Source organism: Thalassophryne amazonica, chromosome 11 (assembly GCF_902500255.1).
Source record: "Thalassophryne amazonica chromosome 11, fThaAma1.1, whole genome shotgun sequence".
NCBI lineage: Eukaryota > Metazoa > Chordata > Actinopteri > Batrachoidiformes > Batrachoididae > Thalassophryne > Thalassophryne amazonica.
Genome location: NC_047113.1, coordinates 90,300,196 through 90,323,555, shown reverse-complemented (window position 1 = coordinate 90,323,555; position 23,360 = coordinate 90,300,196). Strand labels below are relative to the sequence as shown.

At 44.0% G+C, this 23,360-nt stretch overlaps 1 protein-coding gene across 1 annotated transcript in view; it reads left to right on the top strand.

Moving 5' to 3' along the window:
• ptcd3 (pentatricopeptide repeat domain 3) overlaps positions 1 to 22,024 on the top strand; it is a 59,434-nt gene extending 37,410 nt beyond the window's left edge. Inside the window, exons 18-23 of the mRNA XM_034182341.1 lie at positions 1,024 to 1,114; positions 1,312 to 1,397; positions 9,933 to 10,078; positions 10,160 to 10,201; positions 19,690 to 19,848; positions 21,882 to 22,024. Coding sequence (XP_034038232.1) covers positions 1,024 to 1,114; positions 1,312 to 1,397; positions 9,933 to 10,078; positions 10,160 to 10,201; positions 19,690 to 19,848; positions 21,882 to 21,927 — 570 coding nt within the window. The 3' untranslated portion in view covers positions 21,928 to 22,024. The remainder of the gene's footprint in view (positions 1 to 1,023; positions 1,115 to 1,311; positions 1,398 to 9,932; positions 10,079 to 10,159; positions 10,202 to 19,689; positions 19,849 to 21,881) is intronic.
• Positions 22,025 to 23,360: the final 1,336 nt, after the last annotated feature.

Here is a 23,360-nt window from a genome sequence, read left to right as displayed (position 1 = left end):
GAGTTTGTAGCATCAACAGCAGATGCTACTATTATTGTGAACACCCCCTTTTCTATTTTTTTACTAATAGCCCAATTTCATAACCTTATGAGTGTGCATATCATGAATGCTTGGTCTTGTTGGATTTGTGAGAATCTACTGAATCTACGGGTACCTTGTTTCCCATGTAACAATAAGAAATATACTCAAAACCTGGATTAATCTTTTTATTCACATAGCACTACTATTATTCTGAACACTACTGTATATGTTTTAATTTCACTTTATGAAAGCAATTTTTTGTTGTTGTTTCTACTCAGTAACTTTGGATTTATTTTATTTTAAATTCATGATCCAAAATTGCTTTGTTAGTACTTATTTGTAACATTTTAAAATGTGCACTTAAGATATGGGGGTGCTGGTAATTCTGACCACGACTGTACTGATGTTGATTTATGATAAGTAAAAGTCTAGTCTGCAGTTATAAGACGACCCTCTATTTTCTGAAAAACAAACCAAAACCTGTGTTTTATTCAGGCCAGTAGAGGAGTGATTGTACTTGTAAGCCTTCCAACAATGCCTTATTTCTCTGCATCAGTAACTCTGTTCAGGCACATGCAGAAATACTTGATTTATTTGTGTACTTTACCTGAAATATGTGACTGTTTTGGTTCCTCCTGTTTGCTTGGAGTCTCGACAGCAGATCCACTTGTTGATCTGGCACCACTTTTATGCCAGGTGTCCACCCCGACGCAACTCCAAGGAGATTGGGGCATGAGGGACTTTGAACCACAGACCTTCTTGCTGTGATGCAGGGATGCTGCCACTGCACCACATGACAACAGTTTGAGATTATTCCATTGACTCACTGCAGTTTTAGGAATTAATCTCCAAAGGAGGATTACGTTAGCAGAAGAGGCCTCCGGATTTGCTCCCACCTACCTGGTGGTATACCCTCTGCTGTCAGTCATGTAGCTAGTATTTTGTGCAGTGTTGTATTCATGTTTGGTTGCTTTCTTTCTTGTGTACTTTGTGTGTTTCTAGGTGTATTTCCCAACGTCTCAGACATTGTATGAACTGATGGAGGCTCTGGACGCTGACAGTCGCCTGGACTTGCTGCCGGCCATGTGGGCAGGTGAGTTTAAAGACGGTGTCACTGCGAGAGGGAACACATGGCATTGACCCAGTTAGTCATTAAAAAGTAAGCAAGCAGCATTCAGTGACTCAGAATCTTGCTCCTTCATTGGTCAGACATCAAATCTCTACAAAGACCAAATAGATTGTGGTTTTATTTCTGCTGACAGAATCTGTTTTTCTTTGCCCGTCTTCTAGATATCCAGACTTACGGTCATCATAATAAATCAGATGTGGTGGAGCAGCTGCTCCGCCTGATGGCAAGAGATAAACACACTCCTGAGGTCAGCCAGCTCTCATGGACTATTTTGCACGTTTGAGGCCAAGAATTAGGTGCCCAAAATTTTTCCTTTGAAAGACCCTGAAGTAATCTGGATGGAGGGCTGCTGGCTAAATGATGATGATGATGTGTGAATTACTTGCGTACAACAACACACACTCGTGTCGATCATGCCCCCGACAGTTTTGTGTACCATATGCTGTCTTGATCACTTTGGTTGATAATTTTGGAGATATTTATTGAAGGGTGTGTTTACTGAGATGTAAAATAACCAGCTGTGTTGGTGATCTAACAAGACTACTGCACTGGGACCTGGGTGAATGGAGTCCTGACAGGCCTACTTTCAACATTTAAAGATTGAAAAGTTTGTAATATGTGTTTACTACGTACATTTTTTTTTTTTTTTTGGCCAAGTGGTTCCCGGTTCAAACCCCACCACTGCCATATTTCTCCATGTAATGTGGCGTTGTGTTAGTAAGGGCATCTGGCATAAAACTTGTGCCAAATCAACATGCAGATCCACCTTGGATCTTGTGCCGACCCCGAGTGAAAATACAAGGGAGTAGCCAAAGGGACTTACTTACGTACAGTTTTTTGTTTTAGCTGATTTGTTAAGGTCAGGATATGAAAAACAAACAAAAAGTAGATACTGACAAAAAAACAGCATTTGCTGGGAGAAAATACACTCACCAGCCACTTTATTAGGTACACCTTGCGAGTACCTTTTACCTTCAAAACTGCCTTAATTCTTCATGGCATAGATTCAGTAAGGTGTTGGAAACATTCTTCAGAGATGTTGGTCCATATTGACATGATAGCATCGTGCAGCAGTCCATTCAACCAGTCTGCCCATTCTCCTCTGACCTCAACAAGGCACTTTCATCCACACAACTGCCGCTCACTGGATAGCTTCTTTTTTTCAGACCATTCTCTGTAAACCCTAGAGATGGTCGTGTGTGAAAATCCCAGTAGATCAGCAGTTTCTGAAATACTCAGACCAGACAACCACACCACCTTCATAGTCACTTAAATCCCCTTTTCTTCTCATTCTGATGCTTTGTTTTAAGTTCAGGAAGTCACCTTCACTACGTCTACATGCCTAAAAGTATTGAGTTGCTGCCATGTCATTGGCTGATTAGCTATCTCTGTTAAAAAGCAACTGAACAGGTGTACCTAATAAAGTGGCCAGTGAGTGTAAATTGCAGTAATAATTATTCTGTTCAGTAAAGTGGGCAGCCCCTATTGATCCTTGGTGAATCCTGGTCATGTTCATTTGAGACGTTCAGTTCAAAATGGGTGAGATTTGGACTAATTTTCTTCACGTTATGTGCACACAGGTCAGTGCTCTGTTCAGTAAGGTGAGCGCCCCTCAAAGGGCCTTTGTCAGACCTCATTCTGCTCAGTTTCAACCTTGTCTCAGATATTGCTCAATTACGATTTCCAGTTCAAATTTGGTGAAAATTAATTCTAAATTAAAAATTAATTAATTTTATTTACGTTGTTATCGACACAAGAATCAGTACTCTGTTCAGTGAAGTGGGCGGTCCTTAGAGGGATTTGGTAAAACATGATCATGCTTAATTCAGGGCTGTGAAAACGCAGAGGAATTCCGCAGATTTCATCATGGGGGGGGGGGGGGGGGGGGGGGGGGTGGGGGGGGGGGGGGGGGGGTGTTAGTGTTGTATTATGTAATCGTGATCGTCACTGAGTTTTTAAAATGTCTATCACAAAGCGTTCTTTTTTTTTACTGCATTGTGCACGTTTTATAAATTTCCGGACACTGATCTGTGTAACAGAAACAATTCAGTGTCCTCGGATCCGCAGAGAAAAATGCCTCACTCTAAGCATGGCTGTTATGATAGTTGTCGTAAAGCGGGATTGGTTGGTTGCTACAGCGACACTGTGTGCCTACTCCAAGAAACTCTTATTAAGCCTAACGTAGCATGTGGGCATCACTTACTTTTAGACGTCTCAAGTTTTTAAAAGAAGAATTTTGCGGCATGTCTGTGTCACAGAGCGACATCGGACAGAGGGAATATGGCGAGAAAGACGTTGTGAAAATGTTTATTAAGGACAAGAATCCATCCATGGAATTGGTGGTGCTGGGTTAAATAGCTTGATTACAACTGATGTCACATTTCCCATGATCCTTCCCAGTTTGCCATCTCTGATGTATACAATTGCATGACAAGGCTCAATGGCAGACGCGTGTGTTTATTCTAAGACATTGTGAATCAGATAGCGATGACAAAGCCAGATATCGAGAAAAGATCACAGAGTGTGTGGGGATTGATCCCCACAGCAATCCCCTGATAACCCTGTGAACTCAGACAAAAGCAGCAGACGTTTCTCCAGCTACAGAAGTCCCGGGTCCAGCTTCGGGTCTTGGCAGGGCGACTTACCCGTCAGTCCGGACGTCTCCTCTGAAGCAGTGCGGAAGATCCAGGTGGTCGAGCAGGAGTCCGGCGGGCTGGGGATCAGTTTTAAAGGGGGCCAGGAGAACCTCATGCCCATCCTCATCTCTGAGATCTTCCCGGGGACTCACCGCCGACCAGAGCCGAGCTCTGCGGGTCGGGGACGCGATCCTGTCCATCAACAGGAACGACCTCCATGAGGCGACGCGTGACCTGGCAATGCAGGCGCTGGAGAAGGCCAGCAGAGATGTGACACTGGAGGTGAAGTATATTCGGGAAATTTCTCCAATGTTTAAGAAGCCATCCCTGGTGGCTGATCTGCAATGGGACAGCGTTCGCCCGCAGTTGCCGAGCTGCAGTGGCAGCGAGGACTCTGGCTTGCCCGAACACGGCAGCTGCTTGTCCTCCTCAAAAGACAGCATGCTGTGGTTCTTCGCTGTAAAGACGGACCCACTGCCCTCTCCTGGCACTCAAGCAGAATTGTTAGAACACCCGACAACTGCACATACGAGGTCTGTTAGAAAAGTATCCGACCATTTTATTTTTTTCAAAAACCTGATGGATTTGATTCACGTGTGCTTGCATGAGCCAACCTTGAACCTTCGTGCGCATGCGTGATTTTTTTCACGCCTGTCGGTTGCGTCATTTGCTTGTAAGCAGCCTTTGTGTGAGGATGGGTGGAGTCTCTCGTCGTTTTTTCTTTGCAACGAAATGGTGGAAATACTGGAGCAGCGCGACTGCATCAAATTTTGGCAGAAACTGGGCGACGGCCAGGTGGAAACCATTTGGATTATTCAGACGGCTTTCGGTGATGATCCTATGGGCATCACACAGATTAAGGAGCGGTACAACCGATTTAAAGACAGCCGCACAACAGTGGAGAGCGTGCCACGCTCTGATCGGCCATCAACATGCTGAAATGACCGGATCATTTCCAAAGTGAACGCTGTGATGATGTGGGACTGTCGTGTGACTATCTGAGAAACTGCGGAAGAGGTGGACATCAGCACTTTTTCGGCACATTCCACTGTGACAGAAGATTTTGCCATGAACAGAGTTGCAGCGAAATTCATCGGCACAAAGCGCCTCCGTGTTGAAGTCTCACAGGACATGTTGTGACATGCCCAGCTCATCTACAATTTCTGACTGAAAAGCCATCGAAAGCCGTCTGAATCTTCCGAATGGTGGAAGAGCTGGGCATGTCCCACCCACCATGTCCTGTGAGGCTTCAACACGGAGGCACTTTTGCTGCGCCATCAGCTTCGTGCCGATGAATTTCGCTGCAACTCTTTTCATGGCAAAATCTTCTGTCACAGTGGAATATGTGCCGATAAAGTGCTGATGTCCACCTCTCCCACAATTTCTCAGACAGTCACACGACGGTCCCACATCATCACAGCGTTCACTTTGGAATGATCCGGTCATTTCAGCATGTTGATGGCCACCCGGAGCGCAGCGCGCTCTCCACTGTTGTGTGGACGTCTTTAAACCGGTTGTACCGCTCCTTAATCTGTGTGATGCCCAGAGCATCGTCATCGTCACTGAAAGCTGTCTGAATAATCCGAATGGTTTCCACCTGTTGCCCAGTTTCTGGCAAAATTTGATGCAGTTGCGCTGCTCCAGTTGTTCTGCCATTTCCTTGCAAAGAAAAAACGATGAGAGATCCACCCATCCTCACACAAAGACTGCTTACAAGCAAATGACGCAATCGACAGGCGTGAAAAAAATCACGCATGCGCACAAAGGTTCAAGGTTGGCTCATGCAAGCACACGTGAATCAAATCCATCAGGTTTTTGAAAAAAATAAAAGGTCAGATACTTTTCTAACAGACCTCGTATAACTCCCATTTTGCGCCTTGCTCAATGGTTGCCACCGCATTGTACATTAAAAATGGCGGACACTAGCAAATCAGAGAGGATCATGGGAAATCTGTGACGTCAGTGCAAGCCACCTATTTAAAGTCTTTATGAACTCATCCGACACAGACAGATACACGGTAAGAATTTTTTTGTCTCTGGAAAATAAACATTGTGCTGTTCAAACAAGATTTCAGACAAGATTATTTGATGTTTTAAAATTAATCTAGACTTTCTTTCATTGGAAAAAAAGACATTGTGGCTTTGAATGGATTTACAGCAATTTATGCAACGTTTTTACAATAAGGTATGTTACTGATATTTTACCATGATTTTCAAAATATTCCACAAGCTTTAGCTGTGATTTTTTAAATGCTTTAACAGTCTTTTCAGTCTTCATGAATTTCATGTAGTTTAATTATTCTGAGTTAATGCATAATTTGGTTTACAATAAAGAGGAAAATCATTCCAGGTCCTATTTCCACGTCATATTCTGTTATTTCAACATTATCATTGACAGTTTAAATGAAAGGTTGAATCAAGGATCATTTAAATATTCACTTCTTTTGAGACTTTTTTTCTTCCAGGAGATGCAGAAAATGCATCATTAGACACAAAATTAATTTGTTTTTTGGTGCTGCGGGCCTAGATCCCGGCTCCAGGGGGGCTCTGCTCCTCAGACCCCCTGCCAGTTTTCCTCAGATTTCACAATTTTCATTTCACAGCCCTGTTAATTTCAACCTTGTCCGAGATTCGCTTATTTATTAGAATGGCCAGTTCAGATTTTGTGAAAAAAAATTATAGATTTTGTTCACATTAAAGTGTGGTAGATGCACAGAGAATGTGAATTTTTGAACCACTCCGCCTTTCTGCCTTATATTTTATAGAAAAGTTACATTCTCAGTCTACAGTAAAATTTAAAAAAATATCAATCAATCAATCAATCAATCAATTTTTTATATAGCGTCAAATCACAACAAACAGTTGCCCCAAGGCGCTTTATATTGTAAGGCAAGGCCATACAATAATTATGTAAAACCCCAACGGTCAAAATGACCCCCTGTGAGCAAGCACTTGGCTACAGTGGGAAGGAAAAACTCCCTTTTAACAGGAAGAAACCTCCAGCAGAACCAGGCTCAGGGAGGGGCAGTCCTCTGCTGGGACTGGTTGGGGCTGAGGGAGAGAACCAGGAAAAAGACATGCTGTGGAGGGGAGCAGAGATCGATCACTAATGATTAAATGCAGAGTGGTGCATACAGAGCAAAAAGAGAAAGAAACAGTGCATCATGGGAACCCCCCCAGCAATCTACGTCTATAGCAGCATAACTAAGGGATGGTTCAGGGTCACCTGATCCAGCCCTAACTATAAGCTTTAGCAAAAAGGAAAGTTTTAAGCCTAATCTTAAAAGTAGAGAGGGTGTCTGTCTCCCTGATCTGAATTGGGAGCTGGTTCCACAGGAGAGGAGCCTGAAAGCTGAAGGCTCTGCCTCCCATTCTACTCTTACAAACCCTAGGAACTACAAGTAAGCCTGCAGTCTGAGAGCGAAGCGCTCTATTGGGGTGATATGTACTACGAGGTCCCTAAGATAAGATGGGACCTGATTATTCAAAACCTTATAAGTAAGAAGAAGAATTTTAAATTCTATTCTAGAATTAACAGGAAGCCAATGAAGAGAGGCCAATATGGGTGAGATATGCTCTCTCCTTCTAGTCCCCGTCAGTACTCTAGCTGCAGCATTTTGAATTAACTGAAGGCTTTTTAGGGAACTTTTTAGGACAACCTGATAATAATGAATTACAATAGTCCAGCCTAGAGGAAATAAATGCATGAATTAGTTTTTCAGCATCACTCTGAGACAAGACCTTTCTGATTTTAGAGATATTGCGTAAATGCAAAAAAGCAGTCCTACATATTTGTTTAATATGCACTTTGAATGACATATCCTGATCAAAAATGACTCCAAGATTTCTCACAGTATTACTAGAGGTCAGGGTAATGCCATCCAGAGTAAGGATCTGGTTAGACACCATGTTTCTAAGATTTGTGGGGCCAAGTACAATAACTTCAGTTTTATCTGAGTTTAAAAGCAGGAAATTAGAGGTCATCCATGTCTTTATGTCTGTAAGACAATCCTGCAGTTTAGCTAATTGGTGTGTGTCCTCTGGCTTCATGGATAGATAAAGCTGGGTATCATCTGCGTAACAATGAAAATTTAAGCAATACCGTCTAATAATACTACCTAAGGGAAGCATGTATAAAGTGAATAAAATTGGCCCTAGCACAGAACCTTGTCGAACTCCATAATTAACTTTAGTCTGTGAAGAAGATTCCCCATTTACATGAACAAATTGTAATCTATTAGACAAATATGATTCAAACCACTGCAGCGCAGTGCCTTTAATGCCTATGGCATGCTCTAATCTCTGTAATAAAATTTTATGGTCAACAGTATCAAAAGCAGCACTGAGGTCTAACAGAACAAGCACAGAGATGAGTCCACTGTCCGAGGCCATAAGAAGATCATTTGTAACCTTCACTAATGCTGTTTCTGTACTATGATGAATTCTAAAACCTGACTGAAACTCTTCAAATAGACCATTCCTCTGCAGATGATCAGTTAGCTGTTTTACAACTACCCTTTCAAGAATTTTTGAGAGAAAAGGAAGGTTGGAGATTGGCCTATAATTAGCTAAGATAGCTGGGTCAAGTGATGGCTTTTTAAGTAATGGTTTAATTATTGCCACCTTAAAAGCCTGTGGTACATAGCCAACTAACAAAGATAGATTGATCATATTTAAGATCGAAGCATTAAATAATGGTAGGGCTTCCTTGAGCAGCCTGGTAGGAATGGGGTCTAATAAACATGTTGATGGTTTGGATGAAGTAACTAATGAAAATAACTCAGACAGAACAATCGGAGAGAAAGAGTCTAACCAAATACCGGCATCACTGAAAGCAGCCAAAGATAACGATACGTCTTTGGGATGGTTATGAGTAATTTTTTCTCTAATAGTTAAAATTTTGTTAGCAAAGAAAGTCATGAAGTCATTACTAGTTAAAGTTAATGGAATACTCAGCTCAATAGAGCTCTGACTCTTTGTCAGCCTGGCTACAGTACTGAAAAGAAACCTGGGGTTGTTCTTATTTTCTTCAATTAGTGATGAGTAGAAAGATGTCCTAGCTTTACGGAGGGCTTTTTTTATAGAGCAACAGACTCTTTTTCCAGGCTAAGTGAAGATCTTCTAAATTAGTGAGACGCCATTTCCTCTCCAACTTACGGGTTATCTGCTTTAAGCTACGAGTTTGTGAGTTATACCACGGAGTCAGGCACTTCTGATTTAAAGCTCTCTTTTTCAGAGGAGCTACAGCATCCAAAGTTGTCTTCAATGAGGATGTAAAACTATTGACGAGATACTCTATCTCACTTACAGAGTTTAGGTAGCTACTCTGCACTGTGTTGGTATATGGCATTAGAGAACATAAAGAAGGAATCATATCCTTAAACCTAGTTACAGCGCTTTCTGAAAGACTTCTAGTGTAATGAAACTTATTCCCCACTGCTGGGTAGTCCATCAGAGTAAATGTAAATGTTATTAAGAAATGATCAGACAGAAGGGAGTTTTCAGGGAATACTGTTAAGTCTTCTATTTCCATACCATAAGTCAGAACAAGATCTAAGATATGATTAAAGTGGTGGGTGGACTCATTTACTTTTTGAGCAAAGCCAATAGAGTCTAATAATAGATTAAATGCAGTGTTGAGGCTGTCATTCTCAGCATCTGTGTGGATGTTAAAATCGCCCACTATAATTATCTTATCTGAGCTAAGCACTAAGTCAGACAAAAGAAATTCTTTAATCTGCTTGAGAGTACTGTATTAATTTGCACAGAGCTCGTCAGATGCCACGGCAGCCCGCGGATCAACTAACTTTGCTTTAGCCTGGGATAGCTGTAACAAGTGTGTCAGTTGTCGTGATTGTGGTATTGTGTCTAATTCAAGATGCACCATTCCTCAAGTCAACAGCATGAATACTTTATTTTTATCTTCAGTTTCCACTTACATGGCAAATCTGCAACATATACAAACTAAACAGGAATATTACACTTCTAGTTTAGCCTTGATGAAAATAGTTGCTTGCTTGTGTGGAAATTTGGCTGTAAAACAAGAAGTGGAGAGCTTAAAGAGAACTTTAATCTTCTCTTGGTTAAAGACAGCTCAACAGGATTCATAGATGTGCATGTGTGTGTATGTGTGTGTTTGCGTGCAGGTTCGGGATTCTTTTGCAGCATGCGCTCTGGACGTGAAGCGTCTGTTTGATGGCAGCGACAGGAAAATTCAACTGAAATGGACCAACTCCTCACTGACAAACCTGACCACAGTGCTCCTCAAAGCCAACAAGACCCAGCAGACCTGGTCTGTATGAAAGCAACCTCTTCAAATCTTCTTCACGTCAAAACTGTCTGATGTCACTTCCTTTCTGTCTCCTCGCTACAGGGAGATTCTGCAGCTGTTCAAAGCCAACAACATCGTCCCTCCGTAAGTCTGCAGCCAGACGATAAGTGGGCAGAAACAGCTGTTAGGTTCTGTTGTTCAGAGCTGAGATCTATTTGGTACAGAGTCATGTTTCGAAGGTCAACGTGTACTGTAGTATGTTTTTTAGCATGTTTCATCAGAGGTGAGGTCGAAGCTTCCTCAAGGTTTCAGTGCTTACATATCTAGCGAAGCAGCGAATTTGGGTTTTGTCAGGGTTAATAAAAGGCTGCAAAACAGTTTGCAAACAGGTTTTAGGGTCGCAAACAGTATGTCTTGTCACAAAGCAAATTTATTTTTCCACAAACAGTTGCAAGCGTTTGTAAAACAGTCGCAAGCGTTTGTAAATGGTTGTAACACGTCACTAAAGTTCTTTTTGGTTAGCAGCCACTCTCTGACCCAAAGAGTGCAGCTTTTCTTCTTCCTTTCTTCTTTTCCTTCTCTTCTGCAACAGCCAGATTAAGCTATTCTTTTTCAAAGGACAGCAGCACGTTGGGCTTCTTCCCAACTGAAATTAATTTCCATATTCTGGAAGTCCATCTTCTGTAGCTTCTACAGGCAAATCTTCTGAGCTCTGCCTTCCACAGTGATCAGGAGAAATCTGAATGCTAGGGAGGGTTTGAGTTGCAAACACTGTCACAAACGTCACAAACACTGTAGGTATCATATGCTAATAGTCGCTAATGTTTGCCTGTTGTTATTTGTAAACATTCATGCTCATGTTGCTAATGTTGCTAAATGTCACAAATGACAGGTCAACAGCATTTGCTGCTCTGTCAGATACTAGCTTTAGTTTCAGCCAGAACATGCTTCAAGGCTGCCACCTAGTGATATTCAGCTGTTATGGTAACACTTTGATCCAATTCATATTGTTGTATCTTTGTTTGTATTGAGAGAATAATTGTGGTCACATTTTTCCACAACACTACAGTATGAACTGAGCCATCTGGAGGTAAATATGGGGCTGTTTGTTAGCAGGATTACACAAAACTACAACTTTCAACGTGGTGGACGGGTGGGGTGTGGGCGAAGGAGAATAGCTTTAGCTTTTGGAGGGGATATGATTACAGGGGTGGATCCAGGCTTTTTTTTCCCCTTCACTTTCTTTACCATTGCAATATATGACACAAAAACAAATATCTTAAAAATCCTGGCGCCACCAATTAATTGAATCCACTCCAAAAGGTGTTTCAAGAAAAGCAGTTCAGTGGTTTTACCATAATCTTGCTAAAAGTCAAACCCTGATGTCGGTGTGTGTGAGTGTGTCTGTGCGTATGTGAGGCATAACTGTAAAGCATATTGAGCTTCTGATGCAGATGGAAAAGTGCAATGTGTATAAATCCAGTCCATCCACAAACAAGCAGCACTTACAGTAGTGTTCAGAATAATAGTAGTGCTATGTGACTAAAAAGTTTAATTCAGGTTTTGATTATATTTCTTATTGTTACACGGGAAACAAGGTACCAGTAGATTCAGTGGATTCTCACAAATCCAACAAGACCAAGCATTCATGATATGCACACTCTTAAGGCTATTAAATTGGGCTATTAGTAAAAAAAACAAGTAGAAAAGGGGGTGTTCACAATAATAGTAGTGTGGCATTCAGTCAGTGAGTTTGTCAGTTTTGTGGAACAAACAGGTGTGAATCAGGTGTTCCCTATTTAAGGATGAAGCCAGCACCTGTTGAACATGCTTTTCTCTTTGAAAGCCTGAGGAAAATGGGACGTTCAAGACATTGTTCAGAAGAACAGCGTAGTTTGATTAAAAAGTTGATTGGAGAGGGGAAAACATACGCAGGTGCAAAAAATTATAGGCTGTTCATCTACAATGATCTCCAATGCTTTAAAATGGACAAAAAAAAACAGAGACACATGGAAGAAAACGGAAAACAACAATCAAAATGGATAGAAGAATAACCAGAATGGCAAAGGCTCACCCATTGATCAGCTCCAGGATGATCAAAGACAGTCTGGAGTTTCCTGTAAGTGCTGTGACAGTTAGAAGACGCCTGTGTGAAGCTAATTTATTTGCAAGAATCACCCGCAAAGTCCCTCTGTTAAATAAAAGACGTGCAGAAGAGGTTATAATTTTCCAAAGAACACATCAACTGGCCTAAAGAGAAATGGAGGAATATTTTGTGGACTGGTGAGAGTAAAGTTTGGATATGTCATAATACTTGAAGAGGTCATGCTGCCTTATGCTGAAGAGACATGCCCTTGAAATGGGTATTTCAACAAGACAATGACCCCAAGCACACTAGTAAACAAGCAAAATCTCGGTTCCAAACCAACAAAATTAATGTTTTGTAGTGGCCTGCCCAATCCGCGGACCTAAATCCAATTGAGAACTTGTGGGGTGACATCAAAAAAGCTGTTTCTGAAGCAAAACCAAGAAATGTGAATGAATTGTGGAATGTTGTTAAAGAATTTTGGAGTGGAATAACAGCTGAAAGGTGCCACAAGTTGGTTGACTCCATGCCTCGCAAACGTGAAGAAATCATGTAAAGGAGAGTTACGAATGTAACTACGGTTCTATGAATTCCGGATGACCGCCAGAGGGCGGTGCTTTAGCACCTGGATAACTACATGTGCGCAGCACAGAGGTCAAGAATATATACCAACAAAGTCACGCCATTGAATGTGACCTGGGTGACGTCACTGGTTGTCTTTATATACCAGATGCACCCAGCGCTCGCTTCTTTTCGGAATGAACTCGCAAGACTCTGAGTGACAAGCAACTCTGGCGGTCATCCGGAATTCATAGAACCGTAGTTACATTCATAACTCTCGTTCTATTTCATTCCTCCTGACCGCCAGAGGGCGGTGCTTTAGCACCTGGATGACGTAATACCAACAAGGTCATGAAGAGTCACACTCACCTCGCATCAGCAGTGGGGAGTGGAGGCAGACAACACCGCCGAAGTCACCGCAGGAGGAGCAGCCACATTCAGTCTGTAATAGCGGGCGAAGGTACAGGACGAAGCCCACGTAGCAGCAGCACAAATATCACTCAAAGGGACACCTCTCAGTGCAGCCCAGGAGGTGGACACCCCTCTGGTGGAATGGCACGTAACCTTAGGAGGCTGAAGACCTCTGGACCTGTATACTTGTAAAATGGCATCCACGACCCAATGTGAGAGTCGCTGCTTTGAGACAGCACAGCCTCTTTTGTGATCACCGTAACACACAAACGGCATCCGTTTTCCGGATCCCGGCAGTCGCACTAATGTACTGCTTCAACATTCGGACAGGACACAGGGAACCTGAAACAGATAATCCTGGATCAGAATGCGGGACATACACAGCCAAGGATGGTTAACATGAAAAGTTGAAATTCTCTTGGGTAAAAAGGACGGATTAGGCCACAGCGTAACCCCAGATCCATCAGAATTCCATCGCAAACAGTCCCCAGTGACTGATAGGGCATGGAGCTCTCCCACCCGCTTAGCCGAAGACAGTGCAAGTAGAAAGGCAGTCTTCACTGACACCCATTTAAGATCAGCACTTTCAACTGGTTCGAAAGGGGATAAGCTTAAACCCTCCAGGACTAGAGGAAGGTCCCATGAAGGTACGCGTGCAAGCCTTGGAGGCCGCAAACGTAGAGCACCTTTCAAAAAACGACACACTAAGAGGTGTGAACCCACTGACCGGCCATCAACGTAGACGTGCCGGGCAGAGATTGCAGCAACATAAACCTTCAAGGTAGCGACAGAAAGTCCTTTCTCCAGCAGTTCTTGTAAATATTTGAGGAGAATAGGCACAGGGCAATGCTCCGGGTCTAACTTTTGTTTCTCACACCACCACGCAAACAGCTTCCATCTGTTGTCATACAAAGCCCTGGTAGAAGCAGCACGTGATTTAAGGATAGTCTGAACAACAGCCTGGTCACAAGAACTTAACAAGGAGTCTGGCCCCTCAACGGCCACACATACAGTTGAAGGCGTTCTGGGTGAGGGTGCCAAATCCTCCCCTGTAGCTGTGACAACAAATCCTTCCTCTCCGGGAGAGCCCAAGGTTCTCCCTCGAGGAGTTTGTAAATCATGGGAGACCAAATCGTCCCAGGCCAGAATGGAGCAACCAGCAGCACCCTGTGGCTGCTCTGATCTATCCTGTGCAGTGTCAACATCAGCAGCAGGAGAGGAGGGAAGGCATAAAGGAGGCAGTTCGGCCACGGGTGAGCCAATGCATCCTGCCCCAGCGGGCTGTCTGGTTCCAAGAGGGAGTACCATCGTGGGCAATGTGTCGAGGTGCTTGAAGCGAAAAGGTCCACTTCCGCTGCACCATATTTCTGCCAGATCATTTGGACCACAATCGGGTTCAGTCTCCACTCTCCCGGTGGTGGTTTCTGTCTGGAGAGTAAATCCGCTGCGCTGTTCTGTACACCGGGCAGATGAACTGCTCTGACACTCTGAAGGCGAGGCAACGCCCATAAGAGAAGCTTCCGAGTTTCTGCCAATGAGTGATTGGACCTGGTGCCCCCCTGATGGTTTATGTGATAGACTGTTGACGTGTTGTCCGACCGGACAAGAACATGTCTTCCTCTCAGGGCCGGGCGGAAATGCTTGAGAGCCGGTCGCACAGCGTGAAGCTCCAGCACGTTTATGTGTTGGAGTCTCTCCTGAGGATTCCAGACACTCCTCACCATCCTGTGATTCCACACGGCCCCCCAACCTTTGAGTGATGCATCTGTAACAACCACCTCTCGGCAAGAAGGAACAGAGCCTAGAGGGACACCCTTGCAGATGAAGTCCACGTTCCCCCAGGGTTTGAGGTGCAGAAGGCCCCGGTTGGAGAGTCGTACAAGCCTGTGCTGATGCAACTTTGAGTTGAGGCCTAGGTTGTTGATCCAAATCTGTAGGGAATGTAAGAACAGAAGTCCCAAAGGTACCACTAGCGACATTGCAGTCAATTTGCCCATCAACCGGAGCAGCAAACCAAAAGGCAGCATCACAGCTCGTTGAATGTGTGAGACGAGACGAATTACATCGTCCACTATCTGCAGGGATGGCGATGCAGTTATAGTCAGGGAGTTGATGGCAATGCCGATGAAGGTCATTTGTTGACTGGGAACAAGAGAACTCTTTGCAAAGTTCACTGTGAGTCCTAAATGAGAGACATGGTTCAGTAGAAGAGCTGTGTCGTTGTGCGCCTGCTCCTGAGTCGGAGCGCAGACAAGCCAATCGTCTAAGTAGGGTAGGATTCTTAATCCAAGAGCTTGCCGTGGGGCTAGTGCTGCAGCCATACATCTGGTAAATGTACGAGGGGCGAGAGAGAGGCCAAAAGGAAGCACCCTGAACTGGTATGCCTGACCTTCGAAAGCAAAGCGGAGAAACTGCCTGTGATGAGGCGCCACTGGCACATGGAAATAGGCGTCTTTTAAGTCAACACTTGTGAACCAGTCTCCTGGTGTGATAGTTTGAAGGACGTCTACTGTGCGGAGCATGTGAAACTGCAGCACTTTGATATAACGATTCAGACGTCGGAGATCGAGGATAGGACGAAAGCCGCCATCCTTCTTTGGAACAAGGACTTAAATTGAATAGAACCCCCTGAGCTGGTCTGAACTGTGAACTGGCTCTATGGCCCCCTTCTCCAGGAGTTCCAAAATGTCCCGCTGTAGGGCAGCAGACTGCACCGAGTCGGAAACAACAGTCATCCTCACCCCATTGAACTTTGGAGGACGACATCTGAACTGAATTCTGTAACCTTCGAACAAAGTTGAAATGACCCATGGGTCTTGAACTTGAGCCTCCCAGTGGTCGAGTTGATTTGGGGGCCAAAACATTGGCAGTCAGACCCGACCACCTCTGCCTCGCATCCCTGAGGACCTCTGGGCGCGATTACTGGAAGCTCTGCGAAACCGTTCAGTTCTCAGGGGTCTGCCCATAGGCTCATGAAAGGCAGGCTGCTGGGAGAGCTGGCCCTCAACTGCAAAAGCACGTGCAGCTCTGGGAGTCGGTGGAAGCCTGGATGTAGAGAGAAAAGCTGTAGCACGTCTGACTGGCTGAGGTCTGGAAGACCGGTGTAGGTCAACAAACTGTTGCCAAGATTTACTAGCCTGAACAGCACGCTCCAAAGTTTGTTGGGCCGCAGGTCCAAATACTTGGCCTGGAAGAACCGGCAGCGAACGGAGTGTGCCTCTGCAGGATTCGGACAGGGGGGGCTGCGCAAGCCACACCTGACGTCTAGTGATGGTAAGGGTTGACATCAGTCTGCCAAGCTCTCTGGACATATAAGCAAAGGTTTGGAGTGAGGCATCACTAAGACTTTGCATAACATCATCAACCTCTGCCTCCCTCAAAGACTTTGAGAGGGAAAGGGCTAAATGGGACAGTGAGTTGCCTAGGCGGCCGATGCGAGCAGCTATGTCATAGCTTTTGGTGAGGAGGTCATCTGTGACCTTACACTGAGGACATGGGCAGCGGGCATCCGGCTGAGCAGCATCAGCTGGAGCCACAACCAGGTTCGCAATAATGCTGTCAACGGCGGGCATACGGTTCAGACCATACTGCGCCGAATCACACATAGAGCTAAGGCTCTGCAGCCCTGTGATAGATGGGTCAATGATTTGGGGTCCGCCCAACATCGGTGGAGCTCCTCGATATATGGTTGTGAAACTGGAACGTTGAACTCAGGCTTCTGAGTGACTTTGAAAAAGGCACTTGAAGCGGTGGTTTCCACAGGAGGATTGTCGACCCCAAGCCTGGATAAAGCCAACTGAACAGCTTGCTTGACAAAGGATAGTCCAGGTCCGGTTTGTGGCATGGACTCTGCCTCAGCGGTATGAGAGCCCACTAATGAATGGCTTGGAGAAAGACCCCTCTCATCCTCATCCTCCACACAGTTTATATCACTTGTCATGTACAAGGAATCAGTTGCAGCAATAGACATGACATCTTTCTCCTGCTGAGTAACTACATTGGTCTGATCAGCCTCATTAGGGACAACAGGAACTGTCACTGCATCCCTAGGCTGTAGATTCAGAAGCAAGGACTTAATCTGAGCAAACTCAGAAGTCAATGTTTCGACCTTTTCAGCCAAAGCATGGTCATGAGTAACCTTCTTAGCAGAAGGGGCTCCTGCATGTGGGTGTTTACGGCGCTTTGGTTCCTTCCTGGGGCTGGAGGCCAAAGTCGCACTAGATATTCCACTTTCCAATGCCGCAAGTCTAGCAGATCTCTCTGCCAGTGGCATGCTGGCATAATTAAGGCAGGCATCGCCAGTCAGGGCTTCCCTCAGGTGTCCGATCCCAAGACACGAGGGGCAAAACATATGTCCATCATCTGGGCTCAAGGGAGCCAAATAGGTACAACAGCCATGCAACAAAGGCCCTGTCAACATTGTGGACTGCGTGCAGATGGCTAACGCAAGCCCTGATGGTTACAAATGGAAAGACAAAGCGTGAATCACACGCAGTGTAAATAGTAACACGACGCACGGAGCGTGAAGCACTCACAGCCGTCGACTTGACACGAGGCACGGAGCATGAAGCACTCACAGCCGCAGACTCGGCACAAGGCACGGAGCGTGAAACACTCACAGTGTAAAAGCTAATACAAGGCCCGGGGCGTGAAACACTCACAGCCACAGTAATAACACGATGCACACAGCCGAAAAACTCACAGCCCAAGTGCTAAGTCACTTAGAGCAACAATGACAACACTAGCTGCTAGCGGAGCTGTTAAACATAGCAAATGGCGTCAGTGCAGACGAAGTACTTCAAGGAGTGGAAAACACTCACGGCAAGCCCAACACAGTACACTATACTGGTTCTGATACACACACTACCACGTAGTTAACGGGGTTAGTGACACAACTAAACAAATAGCCAGCTTTCATCGAAACAACACAGCTAATGTGCACAGAGGAAAATACCCAGCAGGGCAGCGGCAAAGGTGCGCACCCGGCGTTTAGGAAGGTGTACTCATGACAGGCGTCAAAGAATACAAAAAACGGTGAAGCCTTGTCTCGCAGCCTCTGGAGGACGTGTGCAGTGCACGTAGCTCCAACCGAAGGTGGGTTGCGAGGCTACAAGCGAGAGCGGCAATCGCAGCTAAATGCGTTCTCAACCTCTAAGAATGCGAGAATGTAGAAAAGAAGCGAGCATCTGGTATATAAAGACAACCAGTGACGTCACCCAGGTCACATTCAATGGCGTGACTTTGTTGGTATATATTCTCGACCTCTGTGCTGCGCACATGTAGTTATCCTGGTGCTAAAGCACCGCCCTCTGGCGGTCAGGAGGAATGAAATAGAAACTGTGGTTATACAACTAAATACTAGTTTAGTGATTCACAGGATTGCTAAAAAAGCGGTTTGAATGTATTAGTTTTGAGTTTGTAGCATCAACAGCAGATGCTACTCTTATTGTGAACACCCCCTTTTCTACTTTTTTTACTAATAGCCCAATTTCATAGCCTTAAGAGTGTGCATATCATGAATGCTTGGTCTTGTTGGATTTGTAAGAATCTACTGAATCTACTGGTACCTTGTTTCCCATGTAACAATAAGAAATATATTCAAAATCTGGATTAATCTTTTTAGTCACATAACACTACTATTATTCTGAACACTACTGTAAAACTCCTTGGTGAAAGCCAAAAAAGAAAAAAAAAAAAAAAAAAACAGTGATTGAACAAATTAGACATATGTGGAGTGCTAATATCTGAAACACCTCAGATTTGGTTTGTTGGTGAGTGTTGTTCAAGTTTATGTGTATTTTTTTATATACACGTGTACACTGAACTGCCGCTTTGTTTGGGGGCAGTGATCAGCCAGTCATATGGCTGCATGCTTTTAGTCACACAGACATGGTCAAGAGGTTCTGCTGAAATTCAAACAAAGCATCAGAATGCGGAAGAAATGTGACTTCAGTGACTTTTAACAAGGCTGCTGGTGGCTCTCCTCCACAGACTACTGATGTTCTGGGATGTTCACCCAAAACTATGAGCAGGGTGGACGGAGAAAAGGAGGAAACATCCAGTGAGCAACGGGTCTGTGAGAGGAGATGTTTGGTTAATGGCAGAGTTCAGAGAAGAACAGTCAAACTGATTTAAGCTCGTTGAAAGATGGCAGTAACTCAAACGGCCGCTTGTTACAACTGACAGGAACCAGAACCTCTGAACACCTGAGTATCAGGCACCACATCCTGTCAGCTAAGAACACGAAACTGAGACTACTGTGGGTCTGGGCCAGAACCAGACAATGAAAGATTGGGAAAAAAAAAAAAACCCAGCCTGATGTGGTGTGTTTCCATTTCTGCTGCCATATTAAGATGGCAGAATCAGAATTTGAAAGTATGGCTCCATCCTGCTGGGGATCAGTATGTGGAAGCTGTGATGTCATCACCTCAATATGGACCAGAATCTCTGAAGAATGTTTCCAGATCCTTGTCAATGTCTAAAGGCAGTGGGGGGATGTTCTGCCTGGTACAAGCTGTACCTAATGAAGTGGCCAGTGGGTGTGTTGTTGATGATGTTTGGTGTTTTTCTTCAGGGAGCAGCTGATGGAGGACTTCCTGTCGGTGTGTCAGCACTCTGGGTCTGCAGCTGCAGCGGTGGATGCGGTTCAGCTCTCTGCAGCCTGGTGCCTGCCTATAACCTCGAAGCTTGCACAGCAAACCCTGGCCGCGTTTGAGCTGAATGAGGATCAGAGGTCAGGACGGCAGAACAATTGTCTATTGTATATGTGACGTCTTTAAACTAACATGTTGTTACCATGAGAACCTGAAGCTACCTCTTAACACATCATGAACTTTAACTGATTGTTCTGTGTTATTAAAGGGGTCATACAGAACACCTGAACAGAAGTTAAAACAAACAAAACACTTTGGCTTTTTTGTATTGATGTGTGAACAGGTTGGAACCTCACTGAAAAATAAATGATCCCTTCACTGACTTTCTCACTTACGTGACAGAGCCTGTATTACTCCGCTTCTAAGCACATTAAATTGTATCTGAATTCTGTTTTCTTAATTGTAATGATTAGGGTTTATTTTCCTTATGGACATTAGCTTTATTCAAGTGTTTGTCTTTTCTCCCTCAGAAATGACAAGGCAATGTGATGTGGAAAAGCTGAAAACCTTCTGGTATACAACCCCAATTCCAGTGAAGTTGGGACATTGTGTAAAATGTAAATAAAACTAGAATACAATAATTTTCAAATCCTCTTCAACCTATATTCAGTTGAATACACCACAAAGACAAGATATTTAATGTTCAAACTGATAAACTTTATTGTTTTTGTGCATATATTTGCTCATTTTGAAATGGATGCCTGCAACACGTTTAAAAAAAGCTGGGACAGTGGTATGTTTACCACTGTGTTACATCACCTTTCCTTCTAACAACACTCAATAAGCATTTGGGAACTGAGGACACTAATTGTTGAAGCTTTGTAGGTGGAATTCTTTCCCATTCTTGCTTGATGTACGACTTCAGTTGTTCAACAGTCCGGGGTCTCCATTGTTGTATTTTGCACTTCATAATGTGCCACGTATTTTCAATGCGTGATAGGTCTGGACTGCAGGTAGGCCAGTCTAGTACCTGCACTCTTTTCCTACGAAGCCACGTTGTTGTAACATGTGCAGAATGTGGCTTGGCATTCTCTTGCTGAAAAAAGCAGGGACGTCCCTGAAAAATATGTTGCTTGGACGGCAGCATGTGTTGCTCCAAAACCTGGATGTACCTTTCAGCACTAATGGTACCATCACAGATGTGTAAGTTGCCCATGCCATGGGCACTAACACACCCCATACCATTACAATAATGGCTTTTGAACTTTGCGCCTGTAACAATCTGGGTGATCTTTTTCCTCTTTTGTCCGGAGGACATGATGGCCATGATTTCCAAAAACAATTTAAAATGTGGACTCAGACCACAGCACACTTTTCCACTTTGCGTCTGTCCATTTCAAATGAGCTCTGGCCCAGAGAAGGCTGCGGCGTTTCTGGATGATGTTGATGTATGGCTTTCACTTTGCATGGGTTTGCAGAGTTTTAACTTGTACTTGTAGATGTAGCGACGAACTGTGTTAACTGACAGTGGTTTTCTTTACACAATGATGCCGATTTTTAATGCAGTGCCGCCTGAGGGATCGAAGGTCACGGGCATTCAATGTTGGTTTTCGGCCTTCCCGCTTACGTGTAGAAAGTTCTCCAGATTCTCAGAATCTTCTGATTATATTATGGACTGTAGATGACGGAATCCCTAAATTCCTTGCAACTGAACGTTGAGAAACATTGTTCTTAAACTGTTGGACTATTTTTGTTGTGATCCTCGCGCCATCTTTGCTTGTGAACGGCTGAGCCTTTTGGGGATGCTCCTTTTATACCCAATCATGACACTCACACTTAGTGTCCTCAGTTCCCAAATGCTTATTGAGTATTGTTAGAAGGAAAGGTGATGTAACACAGTGGTAAACATACCACTGTTCCAGCTTTTTTGAAACATGTTGCAGGCATCCATTTCAAAATGAGCAAATATTTGCACAAAAACAATAAAGTTTATCAGTTTGAACATTAAATATCTTGTCTTTGTGGTGTATTCAATTGAATATAGGTTGAAGAGATTTGCAAATCATTGTATTCTGTTTTATTTACATTTTGCACAACGTCCTAACTTCATTGGAATTGGGGGTGTATTTTGGGATACACTGAAGCTCACTCTCTTGTTTTCTGTCCCATCCAGAGCTGTTGTAACTGAACTGGAGTCTGCAGGAGAACTGATGGAATGAGGAGACGACGACAACGACAAACAACGTCATTTACCGAACAATAAATGAGATTCATATGAAACCTGACCAGAACTTTACTCACAGTTGACTTGTTTCTGTGTCATACCCACTTACCCCAGTCAGGTTGGGGAGGGCGTGGGGTGGGTGTGGAGCCTGTCCCAGCAGCCATACGGTGTGAGGCGAGGTACATCACGGACAGGACACCTGTCCATCGCAGGACACAGTCACACTCGCACGCTCATCTGCTGTCAATTTAAAGCTTCCAATTCAGCTGCATGTGAGAAAGTCGGAGCACCATGGGTGAGCCCTCGCTAATACGGGGAGAACATACAAACTCCATACAAAAAGGACCAGATGAGAAGTGATCCCAGGTCCTTCTTGCTGTGAGGCAACAGTGCTAACCACTACGCCACCATCCCACCCCCATTCATACTAAACAATCACAAATATTTTAGTGATCAATATATGCTTTCACTCATCCACCAAGGCTACTTGGTTTGAGATATATAAAAATGCTGTTTGGTTTGTTTATTTATTTATTTTTGTTTTCACCCTGATTTTGTTGACCTTTCACCAAACTCCAAGTCAAATCGCCTCTAAATATCAATCCAAGTAATATCTGCACCAAATCTGAATGAAATCTGTCCAGCAGTTATCTTGTCCACACACATCAGTGAAATCGATATTCTGCGCACCACTTTGCCAACATGCACGGTGAACATACAGTTGTCATCGGACGTTTACATACACTCATCATGGACATGGATGTCATGGTAATTTTGGGCTTTTAATTATGTCTTTGAACTGTTCTTTTGTCAGGGTGGAATGATTACACAGCAACAATGGGCCAGAGGAGCCCATATGTACCCCCCTCCCCTCCCCCCAGAACTGATTAAACCACATATTTCTTGTGGCTTAGTATCTATATTTAAGACCTGTTAACATGAAATAAACTGGGACTCATTACCTGATTTTGGACCCTAAATGAACCCACATGGCCATTTTAGGGGTAGAGGAAATTCAAATATCTGTTCTGTGAGTAATTAAGCTAGCGCTGGAAATATTTGCAATTTATTTAAAAAAAACTAAGAAATGACATATACATAATGTATTCACAGCCTTTGCTCAGTACTTTGTTGATGCACCTTTGGCAACAATTACAGCCTCAAGTCTTCATGAATATGATGCCACAAGCTTGGTACACCTATCTTTGCCTCATCAGTTCAGAGAATTTTGTTTCTCATGGACTGAGAATCCTTCAGGTGCCTTTTGACAAACTCCAGGTGGGCTGCCATGTGTCTTTTACTAAGGAGTGGCTTCCATCTGGTCACTCTACAACACAGGCCTGATTGGTGGATTACTGCAGAGATGGTTGTCCTTCTGGAAGTTTCTCCTCTCTCCACAGAGGAATGCTGGAGCTCTGACAGAGTGAC